General features: G+C 43.5%; 2 protein-coding genes across 6 annotated transcripts in view; both read right to left on the bottom strand.

Annotated features, from left to right (window-relative positions):
• Positions 1-1,335: 1,335 nt before the first annotated feature.
• Positions 1,336-22,681, bottom strand: part of LOC135385804 (nonsense-mediated mRNA decay factor SMG9-like) — a 36,730-nt gene continuing 15,384 nt past the window's right edge. The window contains exons 11-15 of one of the 4 annotated variants that reach the window (XM_064615330.1): positions 21,309-21,416; positions 18,433-18,516; positions 18,223-18,364; positions 3,286-3,376; positions 1,336-1,721 (exon numbers count right to left, since the gene is read on the bottom strand). In XM_064615330.1, the coding sequence (XP_064471400.1) occupies positions 3,298-3,376; positions 18,223-18,364; positions 18,433-18,516; positions 21,309-21,416 (413 nt within the window). In that variant the 3' untranslated portion in view covers positions 1,336-1,721; positions 3,286-3,297. Of the gene's footprint in view, positions 1,722-3,282; positions 3,377-14,307; positions 14,362-16,462; positions 16,988-18,222; positions 18,365-18,432; positions 18,517-21,308; positions 21,417-22,681 lie in introns of those variants that run through there. The other 3 variants (XM_064615332.1, XM_064615331.1, XM_064615333.1) reach the window with 3 other exon arrangements.
• On the bottom strand, positions 7,807-12,702 carry LOC135385803 (uncharacterized). Of its 2 annotated transcripts, none has more exons than XM_064615327.1 (4): positions 12,171-12,702; positions 10,841-10,948; positions 10,181-10,255; positions 7,807-9,767 (listed from the first exon to the last, which is right to left on the bottom strand). In XM_064615327.1, exons 1-4 carry the CDS (start codon positions 12,685-12,687, stop codon positions 8,716-8,718), a joined length of 1,752 nt encoding a protein of 583 aa, XP_064471397.1. In that variant the 5' UTR covers positions 12,688-12,702; the 3' UTR covers positions 7,807-8,715. The 2 variants fall into 2 exon arrangements, with proteins under 2 accessions (XP_064471397.1, XP_064471399.1); XM_064615329.1 differs by having other exon boundaries at positions 10,841-10,945.

The raw sequence follows: 22,681 nt of genomic DNA, 5'->3' as shown, positions 1-22,681 counted from the left end.
CTTTCCGTTTTTTGTTTTGTTTCCGTGGAACGCTTCCGATATGTTAAAACTACCTAATGTGTCCTTCCCCTGACCCGCAAGCAGATACCACTCTGTAGCGCCGCTTGCCCTTTCCACACCTGTCACTCTGGTTTCCTCCTCTCTGGAGCAGAGAGGCGAGGAGGATTTTGGCACATGGACACAGCGATCTCCTGGAACCTTACCGTTAACAGCTGTAAAAATGATTGTCTGCCAGAAACATCGTCTCTCGGTGCTGTCCACACTTTGGGACCCATTTTTGTGGTAATTAGTACTATGCCTACTTTGTGCATTAGAATATAGTGGCGTATGACTACCTCCATGAAGTACCGCAGTGGACCACCATTTACTTTTGCAGTAATGAGATCAAGAAGGTAAAATAATACACGGTCCAGCTTGATGAAACGTCGTCAAGAAAAATAATATCGAAAGAATGAAGAAAGGCAGACTCTGCCCGAAAGCTCACGTATTAAATAGTTACTCTGACTTCGTGCTTCATTCTTTCGATATTATTTTTCTTGACGACTTTTGCAGTACTATAAGTTGTGCGACAAAAGCTACGGTCAACGCCTGTCGCCTTACTTTCCGTGCATGCAGCTACGAATAGAAGTTTTTATGACTTGAGTTTCTTGGTATAGCGCGTCCCTCATTAATACTTGTAAGAACCGTGTGGTTCTTACAAGAATTGTAACTTATACTTCTCCGTTTATATGCATTATGGGGTTGTTGCAGGTAGTCTCATACTATCCTTTTGCAAAGTGTTGTCATTGTCATAAGTCCATTTCGAGCTCTAAAGCAGGAAATAATCATAACAGGTCATAACTAATGCAGGTAGTTTTGTACTATCCCATAGTAGTGCAAAGAGCAGTCGTAGGAATAAAAATCAATTAGTAGCTGTAAACTAGGAAATAGTCATAACAGGTCATAGATCATGTTGGTGGTATACTATCTCATTATAGTGCATGGAGGAGTAGCAGTCATCAAAAGTCCATTTGTAGCTGTAGACAAGGAAATGGTCAGAGCAGGTCATAAATCATGCAGGTAGTCCCAACTATCCCGTAGTAGTGAATAGAATAGTTTCTCATAAAAAGACAATTTATAGCTGTAAACAAAAAATAGTCATAACAGGTCATAAATCGTGCAACTATCCCTTCTAGTGCATGGAGAAGTCGTAGTCATAAAAAGTCAATTTGTAGCTGTAAACAAGAAAATAGCCATAATAGGTCATAAACCATGCAGGTAGTCTCATACTATACCATAGTAGTGCATGGAGTAGGTCATAAAAAAAATTCAGGCCCCTTTGCAGCCCACATGCGACGTAAGAGTGATAGCTGTATCATGCACGCGCAATAAGGGCAGGATGAGGCTCACGGTTGTATTGCGCATACACATGTAGACAGTTTTCTTTGTTTGTATGTTTGTTTAAAGTTCTGCTGTGAACTCCCTGGCCAACAGTTGGTGGTGTTGACGCGAGCAGGCGCCACGTCATCTTGCCCTCGTCTCATCGCAGCCGCTTTGCGTTCCCTCACTGCAGGGTGACGTCGTCGTTTTTCGGCAAGGACGCAACTTTTGTCAACAACGCAGCGTGGCTGTTGACGTCTTTTGATGTGCTCTCCGACTTGCTGCGCCACCCAACGGCGCGCCGAGTCGGAAGTCAGGACCTATGCTGTCCTTGACAAACAAGTTCCCCCACACAGCTATCGCTGTAAAAAGTCAATTTATAACTGTAAGCAAGGAAATAGTCATAACAGGTCATAAATCATGCAGGAAGTCCCATACTATCCCATAATAGTGCATAGAATAGTTGCAGTCATAAAAAAGTCATTTATATCAGTAAACAAAGAAATAGTCATGACAGATCATAAATCATGCAGGTAGTCCCTACTATCTCATTGTAGTAGAGAGTAAGTGAAAGGATTAAACCCCAAGGCATAAGGATTAAAATTGGGGGCATGAGGATTCAATTCCACGTTATAAGCAGGGTGTCGAACCGAAACGTTTTTCGTTCCGGTTAGATCATAAACGATCCGGTACCGGTTCTGCTCCGGAGCAAAAGAATAACGGTTCATACCGGTTTTTAACCGGTTCCGCTTCTGCTGGGAATATTCATCCCCACAAAAAAAAAAAATCAATGTTACAAAACCCGTTTATTCCGCATACATGGTATTTAATATTAATAGACAGCTGTGAAATTCGTAGCTCCTGGTTCCTGTAGGTTACTGTCTGTTCAAATGGGCTTTCTCCTTTCTTGAAGCACATGCTACACACGGACTTGTTTGTCGTGATGTCATACGTAAAGTACTTTCTTGCTGGATTGGAGCGATCGCGTCCCATCCGAATGTCTGTTGCTACTGTCTAGCCAGCAAGCACCACAGCACGAGTAGGACGCAAATCGAGGAACATCTTCACTCACAAACGAGTTCGACGGCTCCGTTTTATTTTCTTCGTGTCCTGTCCACAAAAGAGTTGCCACTTCGCACGGGCTTGCCCTCGCGTATACGTAAATGTATTCAACTTAGCTGCTCTCAAACAAGGGACGCGTTGCGCGACATTACCGATAAAGAAGCCGTTATGCAGCCCCCTTGGGTCGCTGTTTAGTTGAGGAGAGTTTGCGGAGATCAAATTAAAACGAACATTACGGCACATTGCTAGAGAGTCACATGTACCTCTAAGTCTGTGTGCGTGCGCGAACGATAAACCATTACATAGGGAGCTTAAGGGTCATAGTATACCGACATACATTCCACCGTAACCGTAACCCTCGTATAGTATCCATGACATGACTTCAGAGCACACGACGTCTGTTTCATTCGCCAACCCGTAGTCCAAACCGGCGAAGTTTTTTCTTGGACCGAAAACCGTCAAATATATTTTTCGGTTTCCCTCCTGAGCGAAAAAAACGTATACGGTTTCGATTCCATTCCGGTTCGCACCAAAATAGCGTTTTTTTTTGTTTCCGGTTCCGGTTTTCGGTTCGCTCCGACACCCTGGTTATAAGGATTAAATATGGGGGAAAACCTGTAGTTATAGCTACTTTACAATTTCCTGTTTGTCTCTGTAATTCACTATGCGTTGCTGAGTTACAGTTACTGATTAACTGCTAAATATGGGATTTCCAAAGATTGGTTGTGCCTCCCTATGTGGCGAAACAGACGGCTGGGCATCGGCCCATGAGTGGGACTGTCGTCCTGGGAGAGAGGCAGTTATCCCGTAGCATGTAGTAGTAGTGTGAAATATGTTGTGTTTAAAACAGTACAAGTGACATACGATGTGCAGTATTTATGGTAGTAGCCTGCTGTATTCTAGAAACAGATTGGACTTCTTCACAGCCTCCCAGAGACGTGCAGAATAGTGGAACCTGCAAACAAGAAAATGAAAGGAATAGGAGTGAGTCACCGAGGTTGCACACCACAAAGTAGGAAGTATCTGCATACCAGTTCAAACAACTTAATTCTGCAATTAATGTTGAATAACTTTAAGAAAAAACATGTAATACATGGCTATACTTATATTCCGATGTGCACAGACGTTGGTAAATGATTATTTGTGACTTTAAGCTGTGAGAAAACTATGATCACGAGCAACGCCACAATGCTTGGTCTGGAGGTTATTGGTCCAGGCAAGGCCCGGAAACGTCAGCACGTGACGCACAGTGGATAGCGTCCCTTACAGAAGGTGGCATGTCCAAGAATCTTGTACCCTGCCATCAATCTGCTGGCTGCTTCGGCTGGGATTGAACACGAAAACCTCGATATCAGGAGGCAGACCAGCTCATCCACCAAGGGAGGTGTGTACGCACGTGAGTACTGCTCATCTTGGCACCATTTTGCAACGAAACAGCCCCCTGACCAATTTAAAGTAAAGTAAATATAAGAAGTACAACGCTTCTGGTGCAATGCAAAAAATTGCCTTGCACAGTCACGAGATTGTGTCCCATTCATACTTAAATCAAATTACAGTTAATGTACCTGAATCATTCTTTAGGTAAAATTTAAAATTCCTCAACTTCACATTTGGCTCAGTTGCATAAGTTGTACTGTAAGTTACGGGTTTCTGTAACTTTTGCTGTGTCCACCTTGCTGAGCATTTGACTGCAATTTCAGCTACGTACAGTGCTGGACAAAAGTTCACGGAACACACTCCAGCACATTGCCTTCCTCAGAGTGACATGCCAGCAGCTAATGGGACCGTACGGACTTACCAGACATGTGCCTACGTAAGCTAGTCTCCTGTTTGTAAGCATGTACGGTACCATTCACTGCTAGCGCGTCACTCTGAGGAAGGAATGCGCCGGAGCGTGCTATGTAAACTTTTGTCCAGCACTGTAGTATGCTTTTCATCATGCTTTCAGTGTTATCGGCCTTTATCAACTTCACCAATGTGTACATTTTACCTGTTATGAGGTCTAAGATGCAGTCAAATGTACCTTTTCGTTCTACTTTGTTTTTTTTTTTGTTGTTGTTGCAAAAAGGGCCATCATGCTATGATAGCTTTCTGCGTTCAAGGGCCACTCTGGACGCGAAAAGTGGTATTTATTTTGTTTTACATTATAAAAACTCATCACTCAAATACTGCACACGTGAAATACTATGTGTGTTATCAGTGATGCTATGCATTTCTGTTGATCGTTAAAGAGACTGCGCTGGCCTTTGCAAGTTTCGGTATCGCGAAGGTGTAGGGGATATTGTGTGAACCGAGAGTCGGTCACCAATAAGGTTGCGGGCGTCTCCCCAGTTCAAGTCTCCGGTCAAGCCCACAGGATGGCCAGCAGTTCCTGGAAGGTGACCTTGGTGGTGCAGCCATCGTAGATCAACAATAGTCTCACGCTGGAGCCCATTCATGTGCAACTTTTTGTCATGGTTCTCAGCACTAGAAATCAATTTCATAAGGGCTGTGTGCCACATAAACTATCTTTTTGCGAGAATTTGGTACAGATATACACACTTCAATAAGCACAGATTGTGCACAGGGTTCTATGGGCAGAAGATTTAGCCCACAGCGACCCGATAACACTCAATGCATCAGCCGCTGGTTATCTATGTTACATTTGAGATGACGGTTTTCACATGGTACATGCCACATTTGAACATATTATGGCGATGGAATTCCCCAATCAGAATCACAAAATAAAGTTGTTTTGAACATATTATGCACATATTATGCACCCGGTAGATAGACTGCAAGACAGAGGACATCGAGAGAGGGAGAGAGAGAGCTAGGACTGTGAAACATTGCTCTTCATAGGTGGCACGTGTCCCTGTTCATCACTGGGACAGCTACGTGGATGAAGCTGGAAGCTGCACGGGTGATAACTTGGTTGATTTTGCATTTGTTTCATAATATTTCCAAATTTGTTTTCCACAGCTTTAACAAAGGCCGTCAGACGCATGGTTTTTGGCCTTGCACAATACATCATTCCATGCCTGCCACAGCCTGTATATAAGTAGTAACGGGCATCCTGATAAGGCTGTACAAAAAGCATTCCTTATTTCTTATGCGGCCATTCTAGTACTATTCAATTCAGTTGACTCAATTTGCCAAGCCTATGGTACGACGACAGATTTAAGAGTAGCCACGCAGCAGCATGACACGGGCTACGCAATCCATACATTCAACAGCAGCAACGCGACAACAGTTGAGTTGGAGGACTTCACATCCTGTTCTTCACCATTTCTACGTCCACATTGTCCTTGCCCTGACCTCCTCAAACTCGCTGAGATCATCATGCCACCGCTGTCGCAATTACACCAGCTAGCTTGCATGTTGTTACTAGTGTTATACATAGTGCCAACACATTTCAGGTTGAAGGGTCATTAAAGAAAAAAAAATTTCTCAACGCGGAATGAGAGATTCCGTTACCATGAGACCAACACAAAAGGAACAAGATCCGTCAGTTGAGTCGTTCGTGACTTATGAACGAATGGAAACACAGTTTACGCTTTTCCCTTCTGCCATCTTTTCAAGATTCGCTACAGTACAGAGGCGCCTCAGATTGTTAACCCCCCCCAACGATCTCCCGCGATGATTGGAGAAATCGTTTGTGAAGACCAGTGAGAGCACACTCCGCATGATCGGCCTTCTAGAGAAAGAGGAAAAGCATAAATTGAGGTTTCTTTCACTCATACATCACAAACGACATATGAATATCGTTCCTTTTGTGTTAGTCTCAAGGTAACACCTTTCATCCCACAAGGAGAAATGTTAGCACTTGAAGGTATAACGCCTCTCACATAACGGCGACCACGCTAGAAATCTGAGCTGTATGGTCTGTATTAGCTAAGTGATATTAGCTGATATTAGCTGTAAAACATACTACGCACACATGAAACAGTGAAGTCCACAGCAAAGAAAGAAAACACTGGATACAAGAGAGGTTGTTGCACTATGCATTAAACGAAAGACACAAGACAGCTGCACCAGACTGGTTCGCAATTCAGCTGTCATACAAATACTAATTAAGCAACCATGTAAGGCTAATGCAGACGGCTCCCTTGTCATAGTTTGAACAAAAACCAACAACTGTTCGGTCTTCAGCATCACAGAACCAGATAGTAGGATTACAGTGTTTCTTTAGTCGCAGCCTGATATGCTGACGGTTCTTGCAACAGGGTTTTCTTGGTGTGTCAATTTATCCTCGCATAATGAGCAGACACATTATAAAACAAAACTTGCAGTATTAGGAATATTTGTTTTACTGATGACCAGGGATCCTAGGATCACATCGGAAGAACTTTGATTTAAACGTTGGTTGTGGAAAAATGCCGATTTTGATTTTATGAACGAAGGAACGTGAATATCGATACTTCTCACGGACAAATGCGGGTTTATCATTTTTACATAGCGCGTAAATAATAAGTAGTCTCAAAACTCTGCCGTGCAGCCGAGAACCGTGATCTTGAGGCCGAACCGTGAGGGCAGGGTACGGATAGTAAGTAACAACATCGATACTCTGAAAGGTATGCTACACTTCCCCGAAGGATGTCGGCAGGAATGGGCACTCAATGAACAGGTAGCTGAAGACCCCAACACCGAAATAGTCCATCCGATTGTCTTTTGGAAGGCCCTGGCTCAACGTACTCCCACGCCCTCCCTGGTTGCGACACCGCTGCTGCAACTACCGGTCTCATCTGCTGATGTAGAGCGGAGCTTCAGCAAACTTGGAAGTTTGTTGCGGCCTCAGCGCCAGCGCCTAAACTAGAAGAATGTAGCCGGGATGCTCCAGATATATTTTAATGCAGCTAATTAATCTTTTTGGTGAATACTTTGAGATAGTGTGCATTCAACATTTTTGTGCTGTGTTCGCGGCTGTATGTTTGTTGAATGTACATCACGCTAGTAGTGGTATACACGAACTCAGCTAGAAAAATAAAGCACATTTAATTATTACAAACCTCTACAACAATTCAGTGTTACGGTTTCTGCGTAGATTTGCCACCATGCAGATTTACTAAACGCGGACTTGGGACAGACCACAACTTATGTATATGCCTATTATTGATGCGGAAAAACGCGTAATTTCCCAAATTTTCTCGCAGAATTTCCTTTTTTTAGTCATGGAAAACTAGTATCCCTGCTGATGACCAGACACAGAAAACAGCAGGAAAGCAGAAACAGGAAAGAAAACACAAAGCTAAAACAACTGGTTTGTGGATCCACAATAGAGTTTGCATGGATGCTGTGTACTATTTCATTGTGGTGGAACATAAACGATTCAGATTTTGTCATCAGATAATCTCCATAATAAAAAGTGCCTGTAACAACAACAAAAAAAAAGAAAACAAGATGGGCTCGTACCAGCAAATATTTTACTCATCTATGGAAGCACAATATATACAGAAATTGTGTGGGAAAGAGATGAGACAAGGGAAAACGAGAGCATATGACGAAGGGCAGTAAACAGAAAGATTTATAATTCAGCAGAGCAGGTATGTCATACTACACAGCTGTAAACAAGAACAGTAGACTCGTTAATTCAAAGTCATATATGGTATTTCATACTTTTGGCTAACTCAAATAGACTTAAATTTTTGTTTAGCTCGCTATAGTTTCATTGTATTGAAAAGTTGCTTAATTCAAATAGAGCATTTGCCCGATTCAAACTTTTCGTTCAAGCTTAAAATGGTCCTACCAGCAGAAAACGACGGGTGTGTGTTGCTAACGCCACCTCTCAAGGCACCGGCCTTTGCAAACATTGCTCGCCTCTGGATGTGTCTGTTTGCTAAAAAAAAGAGTAACCTGAGGAACTGCTTACTTTGGCTAGCATTGAAGATTTTGTTTTGAGGACTCATGTATTAACTAAATAGCCAATCATAGATACGTTTCTTTTAAAGGTTAAAAGATGTACTTTGTATGTTTGGAGCTACCGCTGTAACCGTAATCTTGTCTTGCAACATATACATATTTAGACGTCTTTCTGGTCATTCAAATTATAGACAATTCAAACAAAAATCTGGGTCACCTGGATTTTAAATTAATGAGTCTGCTGTATGTAATACAATATATGATAATGAGATATATCAGGTCTATTTGACAAGCAAAGAACTATGCATAGAACACAAGTTGCATGCGGAAATATGGAGCGGTGAAGAAGCAACGAATGATACTTCTGTACAGTAAGTGACAAGTGTCCATGAGCACAACCAGTGGAATACAATGGAAACGGCAACACAGGCTGATGATGATGTCAGATTCTTAGAACTACTGTATTTCGAAAAGTCTGTCCCGTGTAAAATTTAAAAGGTAGCAGCACACTTTCCACAGTCTCACCCTTGTTGCATCAGCAAATGGCAACTTCAAGATCTTGAAATTTCTAACTTCTCTCACTGCTTTTTCAACATGAGCCCTCAGGTTAACAACTTTCTTGTACCCTAACAGCCCACTGTCCACTGACTCTAGTGTTCTCTCCAACAGGGGAGCAACACTTTGCCGGTGGTCGTCCACGTTGTCAGGAATGATAAATTCGTCTGCTGTGTGATCCCGAGTTGGCAGCGACTTCACAACATTTTTCTTGCCATTTGTCTTAAACTCTGGAGACGAGACTTCGACAAAGGAAATTATGCCTGTTGAGCTGATACCAACCAAGCCTGTAGCCCTCAAAGGCTTCTTACTGGAATGATGATTATCACTCTGTGCATCATTCTCCCAAGTCTCTTTCATGTCATCACATTCGAGCAGTACAGGAGCACTTGTACAGAACACCTGAGACACATTTTCTCCAAATTTCTTACAAAGTAAGTCTACCCAGAAGTTGAATACACGGCTGATTGTAGAAGCACCAACATTAAAGCGATAGGAGAGGTCCTGTTCCAGAAGGCCAAGCCGTAACCTGCAGAGCATCATGAAAATTTGATCACGAGGAAGAAGTGAGACGGGCCTCCCATGTGCTGCCTTGGTTTCGTTGTAGTTGTCCAGAGCAAACTTCACAAAATTGCTAAATCGGTCTGATGTCTCAAAACCAGTGTAGAAACACAACAGCGCTTCATTTTCCATGACTGCTTGTGCACTGAATTTGGACAATGCAATGGTTTTAGAAGTTTGCTTCCACTCGAGCTCCATGCATTTAACCTTTTGATGGAGAAGGTCATCCTTGAGTTTGACTATCTCTGCTAGTAAGCACGCGTTGCTCACTTCCAGTTTCTTGTTTTCATTTTTGAGATTCAAGCAGGACACTGCAAGCTCTCCTGCTTGACCTTGGGAGAGCATTGTTAGAATTGGGTCTGGCTCGCAGGCCACGTAAGAATGGTCAGGATCTGCAAAAAGAACAGTACATTTTTATGTACAGAGCAACACAATGATATTTTGCCTTTCCCCTCCCCCGACTGTGATTTACGTTATCCAAAGGGAAGAACAAAAAAGATATAGCTCCCGATTTTACGAGCATGCTGTGTAACTAACATCAGAGAGTCCGGTTAGCCGGTATCTACAAGTTGGCCTTCGGGCACATATGAGAAGCATGCTGCAAGTTATGTCAATGTGGTCTTCCTCGCTATACGCTGGCATGCCAGGTAATCCAAGGTAACACAGCAACAAATAGTGTGTGTGCAAGAGAGAGAGAAAGTGAGAAACAAGCAAAAATGGGGGGGGGGGGGGGGGCTCCCCTAAACCCAATTTTAGAAAAGTATACAAAAAATCTAAGAAGGAACTCCGTGAAAGAAGAACCTACAAGCAAAGTCACTGGACACATCATCACTGTCATCGCAAGTCTCGGCAACATCAGTCACTCGTTCTTGTGTGTCACCTGCAAGAAAGAAAACGTTGCAGCAGCTTAGAGCAATCGGTACCACAACAGCAACAGCACACTAATAATGACTGCACAGTTTGAGTTAGTGAAAAAATACATTTTACTACTTGAGAAACAGATGTTTCATTCACACCTAGTTGGTTCACAGAGCAGAGGACAGAATGCCTTCACAATAGCAACAGGAAATGTCGAATACAATAACAAAGTGGGACCATACATGCTGGATGGTAACCACCATAGAATCTCCTACCTAGCTATCACTTTGCTCTACTTTCCTCCTCATGAAAAGTGTTTATCTCTCTGAATGTTTACGTGGCTGACACTTGCAAAATTTCGTGTAACGTTCTGGCATTGCGGTTTGGTGCAGGATTAAATTAAATCAATATAGTTACATTGTCTCAATTAATCCATAAAATAAAATGCAAATGTCACCAAAGCAAATCCTATGCCCGAGACCCCCCCAAAGTTTTCTTTTACGTGTCATTATGCTAATGCAACCAAATATGAAATAGGGTGGCTGACGCAGAATTCAAAGACACACAGTAGTTGTGACCGAAATGTTTTCTTATCTTCCGTACACACCTTCTCTCTCTTCAGGGACAGTTACGAAGGCAGCCACACAGAGGTCACTTTGGAAGTACATCCGTGTTGGTGATGGGCCTCGCATTGAGTTGACTCTACTTGGTGCTGCTGCAAAGTAGATATGGATCAACATACAGAGTGGACAGGTGAGATTTTAGCAAACCGATTCTAGCACTGCCTTCAATCTGCCTCAATCACAGCAGAAGATTCTAAGTATAGTGCTGGCAGCAATGGTATTCACAACAGAAGTTCACAACGTTGTTTGCTAAATGCAGTGACCATTCGGTGGGCCATATCACAAATTTTGTGTTCATTTTACATTGTGGGCCAGATCAACGAGGCCGAACAAGTACTGTCCACTTCATACGGCTGCACAGCTCTGCCAGATATCATTTCCACACTTCCAGATGGAAAGTGAAAGCAGCAAGTCTGTCCCTCGTTCTTCCGATGAGCATTACTTAGGCTTGCAAGTCAGGCAGCAAATGCATGTGAGATGAACTCCCTTGTTATCAAATTCATGCCAAACATTGTGATCTCCATTGTTGCACAAAGAATGCAGCATGCCCGGGAAATTAATTTTAATGCCTGTTTTGAAAAGACTTGCCTGGGAAGCTTGTCAAACTTGCAAATGTAAACTACGATAGAGCTGGTGATCATTCTACTGATGTTCCTGACAAGACAGTTTTATACTGTACACAAAAAGTGAAAACAGACTTGTGTGCATCAACGTGCATGAACTGAATATAACTGCTTTTGCCTGCAGCACTGAACAAACCAAGTAAGTAAGTATATTGCAGATCATGTTGTCAGCAGCTCATTACCACTACGTTGCATAATGCATTAGAGAAACTCGATGAAATGTTTTGCAGACAAAGGACAACCTCACGACACCCAAGAACACTGCTCAATCTGTGTCATAATGCCATAATGCCAGGTGTCAAGTCCAGGCTGGTAGATGGCCTCATTTGTGACGATGTATAATGATACATGTTCACGTCACGTATATAGGGACCCACACAAGATGACAGTCACAAGCAACAGCGCGCACTTACTGAAGGAAATTGACATGTACCGCTGCACGCAGTAAGGTCTGGCAATGGCCAGAAGAACGGGCACGGACTCGTGGTGAGGTGCACAAACGAACTTCGTCGACTTATGATTCAGTTAAATTATGTATTATCCAAATCAACTTATTCGCCGTCACGACTGGTGTAGAAATGACATCATAGGATACAGCTATCCGATGGCTCCTTTCGCTTGAGTTATCCACCTAATGGTCACTTCATTTGCTAAAACACCGTTGCAAAACACGCAAATCCGTAGTACTCACTTTTCGACTTTGGAAGTTGCTTGTCCTCAAAGTTGCGATGTGGAAAAATGGTGGGAAGTTCGTCTAAGTATCCCCGACGACCACAACGGTTAAAATGAGCACCGCATATCCTATGGTTAGCAGTAGGTTGCCAAAGTTTATACTTTTGTGCACCCTGCCTCCGAATTCTTCTTATCCATTCTCTCCTTTGACGCTTGTTCTTCGGAAATGAATGATAAGACACATTTTTGTTCCGTGAGCTGTTGTTTCCACATCCCACCACACAACACGTGTAGCCACCTTTCGTTTTCTTCTTCTTCTTTCCGTCTTCTATGGGTACGTTACCTTCTCTCGCTTCCATCCGTGCCATCCCCATATGCACGGAGGCAAATTCATGCGCGGGGATCCCAATGACACCGATCAACAGCTTTTTGTGCCGCCATTCCTCATCTGGATTGGATACGACTGGATCGTTTTGGTTGTCAAGATGGATGGATGGATGGATTGCAGTGGCACTAGAGGTGTGCGCCGTGGGCATTTTTTTCGGCGGCGGCGTACAGCAGGTTGAGGGCCGGCGGCGGCGTCACGCCGATGCTGTCATAACGGCGTGCGCCCCGTGGGCTGTCAATATGTTCTCTTTTCCAACGGGGACGCACGAACACCTCAAAGCGGGGGTATTTTCTCCATCATAGACACCGCGACGGTGGCAGTATTTACTGTACCATGCACCAAACAAGTGCGTGAGCACTGGATAGCATTATGAAAGAAAACCGAACACACAAAGGAACATTAGGAGAAGTAAAGCACTTCAAGAAGGTCATCGCCCAAGAACTTCGACTGGGCGCGTTAAGTGCGCGTTAAGCGATGGAGAAAACAACATAGCTAGATAATCAGAACGACGAGCCATCCCTTTAATGGCAACTACACGTAACAGTTATAGCGAGTGCCGAACGTTCACAGGACGGCGACGCGTGAAATAATAATAATAATTGGGTGTTTACGTCGCGAGACAACTGCGATCATGAGCGACGCCACAGTGGTCGGTCTGTGGATTGCTTTTGCCCACCTGAGGGTTCTTTAACGTGCGATGAAAGCTCATCACACGGCACCCCGTATTTAACGTCCCTCGCGGAAGACGGCGTGTCTAAGCAACTTGTACCCTGCCACCAAGTTGCTGGCGTCCTCGGACGGGTTCGAACCCACGATATCGGGATCAGAAGGCGAACACGCTACCCTACCGACTGAGCCACCGAGGCCTGTGCGACGCGTGAAAGCTCTGTCCACTGATCCAGTGGCTCTTTTTGGGAAACCATATAAATATGCGAACGTTAGCAAACGATATGACATAAGGCGCACCCACCACGTCATTGAACAGTATTTTTGCAGAGGCTGTAGTTATCATGAGTAAATACTGTAAAATCTATTAATTTCGCAGCCCTAAATTTTCGCGCATCGAGTAGGAATATATTCGCAACAACTAAATTTCGCCCGCTCCTCGAGTTCCTCGAAATTTCTCGATTCGCAAAATTCGCGAAAATTAAGGTCTCGCGAAATTAAAGGGTTTTACAGTATAAACTTGTCCAGAACGAGTGGGTTAGTCTGCCATGCTTCGCGCGCATTATAAGCCCGGCAAGTCCGCGATTGAAAACACCCTCTCTGACTGGGTGCTTTTCTCCGGCACACACAAAATGCACTATTTGCTACGCACTTTTCGAGCGCAGAAAGAGCGACGGGCAATCCACGTGAGAGGACCAAGTGCTTTGGAGCGATCGAGCTGATTGGTGTAGGCGCTAATCTGTTGGCCAGATAGATCGCTTTTCAACCCAGATAAGGCGAAGCTCGCGTCATTTCTGCGCTCGGAAATTGCTACTTCTTGTTTCGGCTCATTTGCATAGCGACATTCAGCGTCGGATATTTCAAGACACGTGCGCGTTTAAGTATTTCTTAAACATGGAATGGCTTTCAACGATTAATATCTTCCGTTCTGCTATCCCGTTTTTACGCGAAATCCCTTAATTAAAGAATTAATGTATTTGAGGTAATTAATGATCTTACAGTTACATACTTTCTTCGAGACCTGACCAACTCAAAGGCGGCATCTATTTCGTTCCACTATTTTTTAAACAAAAATTCTGTGAGGAATAAAAAACAAAACAACCTGTATATGGATCATGACCAGTGCTATTGTGTTGGTGGATGACCGGCAAACAACCTGCAAGAATTGAATGACAAGTTTTCCTGGAGTTGTCCTCCAGGGTTGGCTATGAAACGAAACTCAAACAGCATATCAGGAGATGAAATTGTTACTGCTAAAAACACCACAAATGAAGCCTGGAACCTAAGATGAAAGAAAAACAAAACATTAGCATGGGAGGTATTCGTTTATAGAAAGTGGATCAAAATGGGCACATTACACAGCCGCGCCGATTTTTCAACATCGGCGGCGGCGACGGCGAGGTCCCGACCTCCGGCGGCGGCGCTTCGGCGCGGCGGCGCACACCTCTAAGTGGCACCCTACGTACCAATGTTGCTGACAGTTACTAATTTCTGGGCTGATCACTACACTGTATGTCCACCGCCACGAGTCGCTCAGCCTCAGCGTTGCAGCAGAGGCGAGGGGTTTACGGTTTACACTATCTGCCACTTTTCTGCTTTTCTGGACTTTCTGACGGGTATGTTTGGGGGGTGTTTATTTTTTATTTTTTGTCGGGTGTAGGCATTATTGGGGGTGCTGGGAAAATCCCTCCGAGCTCTCCCCATTTTGCTGCACAAATATGACGGTAGATTTATTCTGTTGCACACACATTCTGCATTAGAGATTGACACGGGACGCTATATTTCGTCCTGGACCTGATATTCCGAAATAAGGTCCGGTCCGAGTCCGTCATAGAATGACCAGGCCCGCCCGCGTGGCCCGCTAGGGGCGTCAAAAAAAAAAAATCAATCGGAACATCCAGGGACACCGTCCAAGCCACACAGACCAACACACAACAACCTTTATTGGCTGTTTAAATATTATCTCCTTATTGCGCAAGAAAAGGATGTCACCCACGCTTTTCAATATTCACAGTGCTGAAAATTATCCCGACATGGGTGGACATGCACTATTCTGAAAAGAAGAGGCACACCGGCAGCGCAACAATCAGAACACTTTAGAAACAGTTAAACGTTTTGGGACCCATCATTATGAATGAAAAGAGCCTGACAATCCTCTGTTCACTAGCAGGGCGTAGCAGGGCAAAGCGACAGGTGTAGTAGTCCAGAGTGTATAACAATGCTTTAACTACAACAGTGAATATTCACAATGTATAGAACAATCCAGGCCTGGCCCAGGCCCGAAGCCGAACCGGTTATGGGGTGCCGGAACCCGACCCACGGGCCCAGCCTGTCTGCACTTCAATGCTCTGCATTCAATGTTCTGCACTTCAGTGTACTGCAGAAATGCATTTGAAAAATTATAGTCTAAATTTTACAGTAAAAGAGCTGCCCGGACCATTGCCATCCAGCAACCCTCTTGAAAAGGCAGCCGCCCTTTTCGTGCACCTCTCGGAATGTCTCTACACTATAACAACATCATTGGAACTGAATAGCAAGCAAACCTGCGGTCAGTTTTAAAGAGTTAATGCGCTTCCAACGCAAACTGGAGTGAACAGCTAAGTGAAATGTAGTCCCAAGATCTGAGAACCATGCACAGTTGACACTTGGTCAAACAGAGCTAAAGGCAAGAAAATCTAAAAATTACAGGTTGTGCGGAAATGTGCTCTGTCAGTCTCTGCAATCAGGGGAAACCCTATCGAGAGCTAATTGAATACAACTGAACTACAAGTACGACTATATGCTCACAGAGGTGACTAAATTAGTTACAATTACAAAATAATAATTGCAGCTCAATTACAGTTACTCTGAAAAGTAATTGAGTTACACCAAGTTACATTCGTTTCAATACTTAATCTTGGCTTCTTTCCTGAGGAACAAATATGGATATATTTCTTGAAAGGACAAATTGAATTACTAGAGAAGTGATGACGACTAGAAGTGAATGCTCAATACAAACATAAGAACAGACCTGAACTGATGACTTTTTTTTTTACTTATGCCAAACAGATCAGTAAAAATTGCAGAGATTATGAAAATGATTCACAATTTCTAATGAAGTGCAAAGTATTAAAAGGCAAGCCAGCTGGTGTATCAAAGTTTTTCTAACAAATTTAACATGAACAAACAGCAGAAAAGGCTTTTTGCACAACTCAGCCTACTGCTGCGCAATATTTTAGTGCATACTAGGTTGCCATTTCTTTTCATGCATACAGAGATATCGTTGATTTTTTTCACACATTGCCAATGCACATGAGGACGGTGTTGATGTGGTTGTGGACTCTGCAAAAATGGCAAATATAATCTAAATAGTCTAAATTGCAGATGCATCCAAAACCACATGCATATCTGCCACCTGACGAACTCAAAATTTGGGAGACTGCCCGCAGCGCGACCAGGGGGGGTTGTCCACTTGAAATAGCACTGCCACTCTACTGCGGGTGGGGCTGCGACTCGCTATTGTCCCTTCCGTCAATTGCAATTACAAAGACGCGTCGTCTCAGGCTCTCTAACACTGCATTTTGTGCGGCCGCAGCGATTCTACCGATGATGGCAGTGGTCTTCGTCTGTCCACACCAGGGGCGCTTCGCTTCGTCACATTTTGGGAACATCTTCCATAACAGTAGTCACACATGGTCACTTACACTATGCAGCTGGTTGTGCTCAACCAGAAAACCCTCGAAAAGGCACTTCGCACGTATGGGGTACACGTGCAGGTATTTCTCCTGTTCCGAGAGCGCCATCTGAGGGGATGAAATTATCGTACAAGGCTAGACTGAGGATAGGACGACAGCGTGTCTTGTCAAGAAACCCGGACACCATTAAACATGCGAGCTGCCGCGACATCCAGCTATGGATGGTCATGTCCCAAAACATGTGTTACAGGCTGTCTAATTCTTCAGCAATGCGTTTACACAGCCTCTAAAGGAATGAACGATGAAAGATGAAAGTCACTGAAAAGGTTAGCCAGCTGTAGGACTCGAACCCACATCTTCTCGATTACTGGTCCCGGGCTCTTACCAATTGAGCTAAGCTAACACGCCTTCTCAGCGACTTCCAGGGTGCGTCATCTGAAGGGACAAACCAGTGACTCTCTCTCACTCATCCTCCTTTCACTCTTACATTTTTGCTCACTCATACACACATTCATACGACAGGGATCGACGCAAGCGGCAACTGTTGAACATGAGAGAAGTGATGTTCTGAGGTCCCTTCTATGTTGTTCCAGCCTCTGAACATCAGTTCTCTCATGCTCTAAAGGAAAATTTATTTATTTATTTATTTATTTCAAGATACTTCTGAAGGTCCGTTGAGGGACATGACATGAGACATTACACACTAAAATGAGTGAAGAAAAGCCCAAGGCCCAAATTTTGGGGAGATTGGAGGGGCGTCCGTACAATCGGGAGACTGAGTGAAATTCAGGAGTTTCCCGGATAATCCGGGAGAGTTGGCAGGTATGCACGTGCATATCTAGCATGACAACCACCACGTAGTCTTCCACACTTGATGCTGAGGCTACGTATTAACTCATGTTGCCTGTAGATACTGTATTCGAAACTCCACGGACAAGCTCACATGCGAAGCAGTTGAGCACACATGTGGAAGCTCCCCGAAATATAAGGATCTGACAAACACTGTTTGATCCTCTGACCCTCAGAGGTCACAGATTTTAAAAAAAATCAGGAAAGCCAAAATTTTGGACAACAGAAAATCAGTCGTCGCAACAGTAGGTCAACTGTAGTCATGAGGCCGTGTTGCAATTTCAAATTGCAACGTGACAGTTTGATAAAACAACTGTTTTCTTCCCCCACTTCCATGTAACCTAACAATTTCCATGTTATACGATACGATGTTAACGATACGATGTTATACGATTAAGTTTTCAATGGGAGATGCGGCAGGACATTCAGTAGTAGTTCTTTTGCGACTCATGCTGCTGCTTGGTACCAACGGCAATGTCAGTGCTAAAACTCACCAATTTTTCTCTGTGAGTGAGCCCTGGCTCAGGTGGGGCTTGGGCATGCACTGTATTTGTGACAGTAACTGCATGCTTAACCGGTCCAACTGCTCTCCATCTTGAAAACCGGGAAGCTTGTTCTCTTTTCTATTTTTTTCGTCTGCAACATGAAAGCACCAGTACGTTTATTAGCATCACAATGTAACGATTACAACATACAGTATATACCTCGCTCGGTCAGCTTCTTTGGTAAGAGGAAAAGGTTGACTGCACTTTCTTTCCTTTCTGTAACTGAATCTGGATTGACAGAACCTGAGAAAGATCAGATCAGCCAGCGAGTAGGCTTTTTTAATAAAATGAATAGCATACCAATATTTGAGGCACTCAGTTCTCCGCAAAACTTTGTCGAATTCAGAGTTTATCGCGGAATCCTTCCTTTGGCACAGAATTTCACGGAAGTCGTGTGCGTATTTCACGTCTGCGGATATTAGAGTTTTTGAATTCGAATCGAATATCCAATATTCGGGTTTCCGGAATTCGACTGTTCACCCAATACGAACGACACCTCCCGAAAGTGGGCTTCACACGAGGCTTTCCTGCATGAGGTGAAGCCTACTCTTCAACATTCAAGCCTGCTTTACAAAATTATCCATACTGCAGGGCAAACACAGACAGATTATAGTTTAGCTTAAGATAACGTTAGCCCAAGTTTATTGTGCATACTTTGAGTGAGGAAGGGGTGGCATCCCTCCAGTGTGCAGTTTGTGCATGTATTATAAACTCCTTCCAATAAAGATCCTATAAACTCTCTAGACGCTGAAAGACCTTTCAGCAGGTATAAAATGATTGCAGGCAACAGATAGCATCAGAGGAAAACACAAGATCTCATGTATGTAATGCTGAGCCACAACAGTGCCTTGAATCTGTAATCTCATAAAATATTTTTTGTTGCCACATAAATATAGTGTTTCTAGGGTTCTTCGTTTTCGGGTTAAACCCGATTTTTCACGATAGTTACCTCCCGAACAAGTTTTCCAGAGTTCAGGTAAAACCCGATATCTACCCGAAGTCCTTGCGGTCCTTCAACTTCTCGTTCTAGGTAAATCGTCGAAAAAGTGGATCATAATATCAGCGAAGAGAGCTATTTGTGACAACCTATTTGTCCTCCTTTTATAATCCCCTCCTGCAGGAGTCAAAGGTGAGCTTTTGTGGAGCTCGGGCAAGTGTTTGAATACCGCTGTCATTAACTGCCCCAGTTCCGAGCGGAATTATAAAGATTCGTGTTTCTCGTCCCAGTGTCACAGCAGTGGCTTGCTTCATATGCCTTTTGTTTCACCCGAAAATTCCCCGATGACATATCAAACAGAGATCGTAGCACCCGATTCCTCCCCGAATTCTCGCGTTTAAATAGCACCCGATTTTTCCCTCCGGATTCGAAAAATCATAAAACCCGAAAATGAAGAACCCGAAGTGTTTCCCGTTTCAAGCAGCCGTTGACTGCTCACCACGGAAAATCGCTGAATTTACAAATTGGTGCCGCAGAATTTTGAATTTGCTGCAGCAGAAAACTGAGGGCCTTGAGACAGTAAATCCAACACAAGCATCCAACAGCAGTTGTTTTCTTATATCACCACGTATATATGGCCTTTGTGATGACATGCACAATGCGTAAGCCCTCAGGGCTTAGCCTTTCCATACTAATGATCCTCCAAAATTCATATTTTGCCTGTTCCAGTTGATCACAACACCAAGAGACGTCTGTGGAGACAAAGCACCGAGAGACTGCTCCAGTATCGTGGACAGCTATCACATGCTGTTAATGTATCAATGGGATGTCTTTGTGGCAGATTACTGAGTTTTATTGCACTTCCTTTGATGAATAACAAGAATTTCAGTCTGTCTCAAATAGTTGGAACCTTGTAGAATATCTGCGCCGTGTGCTTCTAACTCTTCCTTTATTAAGGCTAACTTCTCGACGAGCTGGTAAGACATCATGGGCGAAAAAGAGTGCAAATGATGACAAGGATGCAGGAGATGGAGACACGGCACCACTACCAGCAATCTTTATTACCAAAGAGCGGCAATCTTATAAACATTTAATGTCGTCTTCTTCCTTAATGTCACCTTCTACCGAGTGCCATTGGTATTCGTATTTAAGTAAGAGATAGCTTTCATAAAAGCTTTGCAAAGAATTTAAGTTATCACTTTTCTCAAAAAGTTCGGACAGGTTTCATGACTTCTACAAATGTCTGAAGAATCAGTCAGTGACTGTACTTCGGTCAGTATTCCAGAAGCAAAACACAAGCAATATAAAAATTAGCAACATGTATGCAAATTCGTTAGACATGTTCATCAATTAAGGCGGTTTCACTTCTTAAGAAATGGTCGATGGTCGACTTCTTAAGTCGACCGGGAATTTTTGTTCGCAGGGTTCTAGTAAAGCTCCCTAAATTTTGACACAAACCAGGTACAGGCGTGATCCCCTCGAGTTTCTCTAGGGAATTTTTGAAGGCCTGACGCAATTCACTGATTTTTTGCGAATTAAAGTTTGTCAAATTTTCAGTACATGGGAGTCTATGGGAGATGCAACAAAGTCGCTTCTCTCGTCACACCCATGTGCGATATTTGGGCCAAAATGATGCCATTCCCTGCAATAACAGTCGGAAAATTGATTGCAATCAACAAATTTGACAACCTTACTTCCAGATCCGTGCGAATGAAAATAATGGCTTTGTTGTTTGCTAGCATGTTCTGCATGCTGGAGCCGATTACATTACTTCCTTAAAATGCGTCAGAAAAGCAAAGCAAAAAAAAAAAAAAAAAAACAATTTTGCGATGATGCAGCCAACTCTATTTGGAACCTAATGTTAACAGACCGCATGAGGCCACCTTAATTCCAAGGAGGCCCATGAGATTGCAGGATAAAAAATTTCCAGTAAAGAATGGCAGTTGACAAAAAAAGGCACCAGCACTGGGATGCATTAGCTAGTACTATGTTACAAGACTTCTCATTGTGTTGTTCCCGCTCTTCGCCCACCAGTCCCCAGAATACATGTACGATCAATAGCACGTCACTGCATATGACAAAATCCCAATGAGCATACCTTTATACTTCAGCTTAGACTTTCCAAAGATTGCCTTCAAGATGCCCTGCATCTGCTGAATATTCTCTGGTGAAAAGTCCCCAGGTGTGCATTTGTTTTGCACAAAGACTGATGAAAAGTGAGAAAATATGATAAGGATTGAGCTCAACGTACATTATTTTCTGCAAACTGAAAACACATCAAAGCTGTTATGGAAATCATTTTGAGCCTTAAAAGCGTGTCTACCTAGGCATAAGTCATAATTAGGAATCCAAGTTTTGATAGTTTATTTTTGGGTATGTTCGCAGGGGTTTCTTTCGTAGTTTGTTATTTTTCGAGAATTCAAAGCGACAGGTGTGAAACGACGCACTCCCTAAAACAATGAGAAACCACATCACATAAATGCTTTAATAATGCACATAAATGTTATTCTTACTGTCTGTGTTGCAGCAGCTAGTTGTCCTCTCAATAAGAGAATTTGTATACCATCTGTGCGGCCTTGTCCACTTTTAGTAGGAGGGTAGCATTATTAAAAAAAACAGAAAGACCTTAGCCAAGAGGTGGAGAACCTTTACAATCCCAAGGGCCACATTTCAACCCCCACCCCCTCGTGAACTGTTCTCCAAGAGCTGAACAAGAAGCTGAACACTCCATTGTATCTATTACTGCTTAAAGTGCCACTTCGGACTCGGGAAAACAGCGTTTATTTTATTAAGTCCATGAAAATGAGGTGCATCGAGGATTTTATACGTGAAATTTCAATCCTGTTTGCGAACGCTGTGCATTTCTGTCGATTTCTGAAGATCTGCTGAGCCTGCACAAGTTTTGATGACGCGAGGAGTGGGTGACGTAACCATAAGCCCACACTTTGCAATGATGTTACGTTCTGGAGATGGCGCTCGCCTCCTTGCAACGACGCTGGCGTCCGGGGACGGTCACGTAAAGCTGATCAAAAGAGGGGGAAATGGGACAGATGTTTTCTTCCTCCTTGTGTTTTCTCGAAGGTCAGAGCGGTCATAGGAGATGTCACGTGGGGCTCCGCTAACAGAGTGCAAAAAGTGTGCCCCCCGGAAGATGCAAAGGGCAACAACTTTGCCATATGAGAGCCGGGCGCTCTGTACGAGCATAACACGACGTCACAGTTCTCAAAAATAGAAATTAACTTTCTCTATCTTCTGCGTCACGTAGAGCCAAAATATTTTGCAGGAATGTACGAGGGTGGTTCCATAAGTTTCCGGCCCGACCAACTTTTAATAGTCACAGAGACGAAACAAGTGTATCACTTTTCGACATAGTCACCCTTAACTTCGATGCACTTTTGACACCTTTCAACCAGCATTCTTATAGCCTTGAAAAAATAGTGCAAAGTTTTGTCCACAAAATGCTGGAAAACT

The sequence above is a fragment of the Ornithodoros turicata genome, chromosome 2 (genome assembly GCF_037126465.1).
Source record: "Ornithodoros turicata isolate Travis chromosome 2, ASM3712646v1, whole genome shotgun sequence".
Lineage (NCBI taxonomy): Eukaryota > Metazoa > Arthropoda > Arachnida > Ixodida > Argasidae > Ornithodoros > Ornithodoros turicata.
Note: the sequence above shows the minus strand (reverse complement) of the source record. Positions and strands in the feature narration are given on the sequence as shown.